This window comes from Echinops telfairi, unplaced genomic scaffold, assembly GCF_000313985.2.
Source record: "Echinops telfairi isolate 266 unplaced genomic scaffold, ASM31398v2 ScPeMD7_2010;HRSCAF=2546, whole genome shotgun sequence".
Lineage (NCBI taxonomy): Eukaryota > Metazoa > Chordata > Mammalia > Afrosoricida > Tenrecidae > Echinops > Echinops telfairi.
Window position 1 is genome coordinate 22,803,780 of NW_022105908.1, and position 7,023 is coordinate 22,810,802.

At 56.7% G+C, this 7,023-nt stretch overlaps 1 protein-coding gene across 2 annotated transcripts in view; it reads left to right on the forward strand.

The window, feature by feature from the left end:
* The window catches only part of WSCD1 (WSC domain containing 1), a 45,860-nt gene that overhangs the window by 4,029 nt on the left and 34,808 nt on the right, over positions 1-7,023 (forward strand). The window contains exon 2 of one of the 2 annotated variants that reach the window (XM_045293421.1): positions 2,096-2,791. In XM_045293421.1, coding sequence (XP_045149356.1) covers positions 2,365-2,791 — 427 coding nt within the window. In that variant the 5' untranslated portion in view covers positions 2,096-2,364. Of the gene's footprint in view, positions 1-2,032; positions 2,792-7,023 lie in introns of those variants that run through there. The other variant, XM_004716149.2, reaches the window with a different exon arrangement.

A 7,023-nucleotide genomic window follows, 5' to 3' on the forward strand; every position in this document is an offset into this window, starting at 1 on the left:
AGAGAGAGAGAGAGAGAGAGAGAGAGAGAAATGGGAAGCTTGGGGAAAGGGCTTGCTAAGAGATGAGGCTGGCAGAGCCGGATCACGAAGAGACCTTTATACATCACCTTAAGGATCTTGGAGTTGCTACCAAACTATTGAGAAGGACTTTGAGCTGGGGAGCACCCTGATCAGATTTTTCGTGTTAGGAGGAGCACTGAACAGCCTCCTGGGGGACTCAGGCTGCAGGCAGGGAGACCTGGCAGGATTCCTGGGGATGTTCACTGTGGTCTTGACAAATCGCGGTAGGCCCACACCAGCCCAGAGAGAAGCCCGAAAAGCGCTGGAGATACAGCTTCTCCACGGAGTTTCCGTTCAACTCTTCATCTGCCCATTGGGCTCCTGAGCCCATGACTGCCACATGCACCTGCCCAGTCTGCGGGAACAGTGACCATGCCTCCACTGGTCTTAGGACCTGGTGACCTCCGCGCTTTATCTGAAAGGGCCACGCTGCTCCGAGCCCCTTTGGACCTGTGCCCCAAGCGCCCCTGTCTCCGCGGGGCCGGCAGTGCCTGGCAGTCAGACCTCAAACATTGTCTTTCCTCTCACACCCAGAGGCTCTTCCCAGTACACAGAGCAGCCATTGAGCAGCTCGGGGGCCTGGCGGGGGTCCCAGGCCACATTGGTTACAAGCCGTGGCTTAGTCACGCTCCAAGGAGCCTTTCTTCAGGGGACAAGCCAGCCCTTGTGCTTCTTGTGCAGCAGCCTGTCCCTGGCAGCTGCGGGACCCTCTGCCAACCCCGCAGCATGCTTTAGCAGGGAGGCTGATGGGAACTGGAAGCCAGGTGGAGAGTGCCTGGGGGTGGAGGGACAGCCACCTCCTCACCACGTGCTGTGTGCAGGTGCACAACCCGGCTCTCTCCTGCCCCTTTGTCCCTGGCTTGATGCATGAAGGAGGCTCAGGAAGGCTGTGCAAAGCCCCTTCCCCCTCTATGGCCAAGACCCAGGTGGAAGCCGGATGGAGCACCTGTTGCTTCCTCACGCCCTGGGCGGCTTAGCTGCCAAGGAGTCAGCTCCCTAATGGATGGTAACCCCACACAATGGAGCGGAAGACCACCCGGCCCTGTACCACCATTGTGATCAGTTGCAGCCCCGATTCTGGTGATCCGCAGGGCTTTCCATTGGCTGATCACCAGCCTGGATCACCAGGCCTTTCTTCCTAGTCCCTCGTGGTCTAAGATGTTCAGCACACTAGCAACAGGCACATCTCCATGGACAGACGGGCTGATAGCTGTGCTCAAGGGACATTGGTGGGGAACGGAACCCAGTCGAGCTGCCTTCATGATGGTGGTGTCTTGGTAGAGGCTGGGCTCCGGAGTTGAGGGTGTGGGCTCCGACCTTGACTCCACGGTCCACGGGCTGTGCCACAGTTGGGAAGTTCCTCCCTCTCCCTTGGCTTACGGCTGTCTGGGGATGTGACATCATGTACCTTGCAGCGTGGGTGTGAGAATGCAGTGCGCCAATGTGGAAAATGCTTAGCTTGGTGCCTGGGCACAGGAGCAAGCAGCCTCAAAGGGGTCGTTAAAAAAGGGTGCATTTCTTCCTCCACTTCTTCTGCCTCATTGCTAGGATGACGGTGTGCCCTGGGCAGTGCCAATGCATCATATGCTCTGCTGCTGGCTGAAAGGCTAGGGCTTCGAATCTACCCAGAAGTACTTGAGAAGAAAGGCCTGGTGATCTACTTCCAAAAGAAATCAACGATTGAAAATCCTATGGGACACATATCTAGTCTGACATACATGGGGGGGGGGGTTGGTTCTCCTGTTACCCCAAATTGGGAATCGGCTCCGTGAAAGCCGGACCTCACACATGAGATACTCACTGCAGTTTGAGGGCACAGTGGTATCCCCACTGCACAGCGGAGGAAGCGGAGGAGCTGCAAGGTTAAGCAACTTGACCAGTGTGGCCGAGCCAGTGATTTGGACCCAGCTCTTGATCCTGTGTCCTTGCAGCACAGGGACCCGAAGCTCAGGGATTATGGGTGACCTGACCCTGTGGCACTGAGGTGGTAGACCCTCCCGGTGGCTTCTAAGTGCATGCTGTCCTCTCTTTCCAGATTTCCCGAGCCAGGAGATCAAGGCTGGTGGCATCCATGGCCAGCTCCGTGACCCTGGGGCAGACAGTGCAGCGGCAGGGCTCCTTGGTGCCAGAGAGAAGTGATGATGCCCTTTGAGATGATGCCCTGCTGGGAACGGGAAGAAGCACACCGCTGCGAGCCAGGTGCCAGGATGCAGGAATGATGCCTCTGGGGGTCCTGGCCTCCCTCCCACCCGGGTGCTAGGAGCCGTCCCCAGGCTCCAGCCGGGAGCCTTGCCGCCCAGGGGCATGGCCAAACCTTTCTTCCGACTCCAGAAGTTTCTCCGCCGAACACAGTTCCTGCTCTTCTTCCTCACAGCCGCCTACCTGATGACCGGTAGCCTGCTGCTGCTGCAGCGGGCCCGAGTGGCCCTCCCACAAGGGCCCCGGGCGCCCGGCCCCCTGCAGACCTTGCCCGTGGCTGCGGTGGCACTGGGCATGGACCTGCTGGATAGCAGAGCCTCGCGCGAGCCTCGAGTCAGCCCAGACGTGCTGCTGGGCGTGGACATACTGCACAGCCCCCTGGCCCGGCCCCGGCCTGGACCCCGCTGGCTCCGGAGCCGCAACTCAGAGCTGCGGCAGCTGCGAAGACGCTGGTTCCACCACTTCATGGGCAACACCCAGGGGCCTTCTGCGCCGGGCCCCGAAGTCCCCAGGCCAGCCGCTCACAGTCAAGGTAGGTGCTCTGCCCTGGTTCCTGGGCAGACCAGGGGTCACAGGCATGGGGTCCCCCCTACTCCCCCTCTGGCCCTACTGGCAGCCAGAGTAGTTGGTCCTGCAGGCCCGTGGCTCCCTCCCTCCCTCCCTCCTGTTCAGAGGAGACTGGGAGGATGTGGGGTCTCTTTCACACGCAGCTGGATCCCCTTGTGACTCCAGGCAGATGTGTCACCCAGAGCTCACCCTCGGGGTTCAGCTCCAGCTGGGCTGGCATCCCAGCACAGCCTCCTCCTCGCGTGAGCGGAGACAGACGCTTCATTCTCCAGGCCCCTCTGAAGTGGAGATTCAGACAGCTGTTGTTAATTAATAAAGGCCGATTTGCCATGTACCTATGAGGTGTACGCTTCTGATCGGATCTCCGCTTTAGAGAAGAAGAAACAGAGGCACGGAGGAGACGTCTAATAAAGGGCCCTGGATGACGCCTGAAACAAGCATTCAAACCTCACAGGGAATAGATTTGGTTCCAGGGCCCCTGGGGAGGGCCCCCCCCCCACACACACAAACTGAGTGCCCTCTGTTCGATCCTGGCTCACGGAGACCCTGTAGGACAAGGTCGGAGACCCTGTAGGACAAGGTCGGACTGTGAGTTTCCAAGACTAGCTCTTCCCTGGAGCAGGAAGCCTCGTGTGTCCCCTGCGGAGCAGCCGGTGTCTTCCAACGACTGACCTTGCGCAATGTGCGCCCCACTGCAAGGGAGGCAGCCAAGAGAAGAAAACCAGCCATCACTGCCACGGAGTCAAGGCTGACTCCCAGTGATTCTACAGGGCAACGTAGAACTGCCCCGTGGGCTTCTGGGACTGACTCCACGCAGGAATGGGAAGCCCTGCCGGCCTCCATCGGAGCGAGTGGTGGTTTTGAACTGCTGACCTTGGAGTTAGCAGCCCAACGCATAGCCACTGTGCAACCAGGGCTCCTTAATAAAAGGTGCAAGTAAAGGGTTAAGACCTGGTTAACCTGGTTCAAACCCAGCAGGGAGCACCCAGGATCCCACCCCAGTGCTCACCACTGGCAATTCTGAGCAATCGCTGCCCTCCCCTCCCCAATAAATTATTCAAAACGCATTATTAACCCCATCTCCAGATTTAAGGGAAAATGTGGTCTCCCCTCTAAATGTGGAAACCACACCTGGTAGGGGTTGTAGGGTTGCCTAACTGGAGGCCCTGACAAAAGCAGGTAAAGGCCTGAGCCCCCCGGGAACCCCCCGTTCCCTGCTGCAGCCCCGTGGGTCCAGCAGAGCCAGGCCAGCCTCTCCCAGGTGGGGAGCCAGCCCCAGGGACAGCTGCAGGCCGCAGACAAAGCCAGCGCCTCTTTGCGGCCGGGCAGCCCGCCATGCTTCCTCCGGAAAGGGGCTGCGCCGAGGCGGCGGGAGCTGCAGGAGGCTCCATCCATCACCGTGCATTTCATTATGCCTTGGACAACATCCATAATGGGATAAAATGTCAGTAAGTTTACTAGGGGAAAAATAGTAACTTCTCCATAGCCAGTTTGTTTTTTATGGACAGTAATTTCCAAAGACATCCCACTGTCTCCAAAGCCATCGTGAATAGCTGCACGGCATGTCCATTTTGATGTGCAAATGAACAGATGTGAAGTTGCACACAATAATACCGCGCCTCCGTTTCCGCCGAAAGTAATAAACCCTCCCAGCGAATCCAGCACAAATTCTTTCTGTGTGGGGTAGCTCAGGCCCTTTTTGTGAACTGAGCCGGGGTCGGTTAGGAGTCGGCATCGTCTCCCGGCAGGTCAGCTCCATCCAATGACCAGCTGGCCCCTGGGCAGCTTCTCCTTCCTTTCAGAATCACCTGGCCTTTTCCCGCTGTTTTAAAGGCCCGTTGTCTTCTCTGGTCTGTGTGCGTGCGCGCATACATGTGTGGATACTTTAGCAAATACTGCTCCATATCCCCTTGGTGAGAGTGGGGGATCAGAATAGCAATCGCTGTCATTTACTTGAACCTCCGGGGTGTGCCGAGCATTGTTCTGCGCTGCCCTACATCGGCCTCATTTAATTGAATCCTCAGACCCAAGCAAGTCCAATACCACTGAGCCAACCGACTCCAGAGACCTTGCCGGTCGGGGCGGAACTGTGTGCCCAACACTCCCCAGAGGCTGATACTTCTGCTAGCCCATTTCCAGGATTTACTTCTGAGGTACCATCTGCGGGGATTTGAACCTTTCACCTTTTGACTAGCAGCCACTTGCTGCTGATTCACTGATCCGAGTGTGCTACCCTGGGGCCCTGTAGGGGACTGCGGGGTTTACCCATGATGAAGTTTGGCTTTCAAGGAGGTGATTTGAGTGTCTTTGGTTGGCGTTGATTCCTAAGCATTTACCAAGTGGGAGCGTATGTTAAGTTAGGTCCGGAACACTTTCTACGTGTTATCTGAGTGGGGTGCCCTCCCCACCCCCAAGGAGTCGGAATTTCCAGGGAGGCTCAGAGAAGGGAAGTAGCGCATCATAGGTCACACAGCCAGCTGGTGGAGAAACTGAGATTTGAACCTGAGTCTGCTGGTTCCATAGACTGTTTCCATTCGTCCGATTCTCCAGGAGTGTGTCCGCCACCGCCTGGGCTATCAAAGGTTTGGAGGTCAAGCACCTTCTGAAGCTTTCACATAATTCCCCCACCTACAAGGAAACCTTCATAAGCCCCGCGCTTGTGTGGCGGAGGTTTAATTGAGAGCTGTAATGTAATTCCTCTCCCCTTCTGCTGAGCAACACAGCAGAAATGGCTCAACGACTCACAGGAGCGTAGTCGGTGTAAGACTAAGTAGGCAGGCTGGGGAGAGCATTTCCATTCTCCCTGGCCTGGCTAGAAGCCATCTGCCGCTGGCCCATTGGGTGTCAAGTAGCCTGAGATGTACACAAGGAGAGAGGCAGACGCCTGAAGGGGCCTGGGTTTCTGGGCAGAAGTCCTCAGTGCGGGTTGGCTGCCATTACCCATAGCAACTCCACATGCAAGGGAACAACCGCCCAGCCCTGTGTGCCACCCCCAGGTCCGTTGCAAATCCAAAGAGGTTCCATGAACGGATTTTCGAAGTAAATCGCCAGGACTTTCTTGCTCTTCATCTTCGTCTGGAAGCTTTGCTGGAACCTGCTCAGCTTCATAGCAGCATGTAAGCCTCCACTGACAGGCGAGCGGTGCCTTGGCTGGAATCCAACCCACGTCTCCTCCTTGGAAGGCAAAATTTCTGCCACCGAGGGGTTCAGCACAGACTTCCTGACTTCCTGCTGGGGCCACATGTGTGTGCTGATGGCCGAGTTCATGGCCTGGAAGCAGGGCACAACCCAGGGTGGTCACTGTGCCCTCTTCAGCCCATGTTCTCCTGCCTGAACATCTCTGGGTCCTGCCAGCATTGCCTTGTGCAGCAGGGATTCCAGCTTCCCGCGGTCTTGGTTGCCCTTCTCTGCTTTTAGTCTAGTGAACTGTGTGGTTCTGACCATCGTAGCACATCGATATAAAGCCAGCGGTATAGTTCCTCCTTGACCTTGGGCTCTCTGCTCCTGCCCCGGAGACCTGCATGGTATAGATGGTACACACATTTGCCAAAACGAGAGTCCACCCAAGGGGTCCTCAGAAGAAAGGTGTGGCAATCCAATCAGATCTGATAGAACTGATACAGCCAAGTTCTACCCCTGGAAAATGGTGACTTACCACTGCCGCATTCGTGCATGTTTTCTCAGCAATAGGAAAGAAAACACTGCGGAGGCAGAGTTCCACTCTGCTTTGACCTTGAGCCCCCAGAGGTTGCAATGTGGCTTTAGAAGCTGGGACACAATATTGACAAGCCTTCATTGGCATTGACAGTTTGCCACTGGGGTGAACACAGGGCCCCCATCCTCAAGCAACCATAAGTCATGTTGCTGGGAGACAGGTCCCAAGTTTAAAGATGTTGACCAACCTCGGTTCGCTAGAGAGATGTGGATGACAAGAGCGTTTTTTTCTTTTTAGCCCCGGAGACAAGAGCTGTAAGACTCAGAGGAGCAAGAGACCAGTGTGGGCTTGGGGTTGGGGGTGGAGAGCTTCAAGGACAGTGAGACACACAGGGCGGGCATGGATCCCCTTGACAATGGGGGAAACTGAGGCATAGGACACAGAAGTGACTGCCGAGGCCAGAGGCACAACTGCTTGTGGGGTTCACAGACAGGAAACCCTCACCCCAGAAGATAAAAGTTGTGCAGCCCCCCCCCCACCCC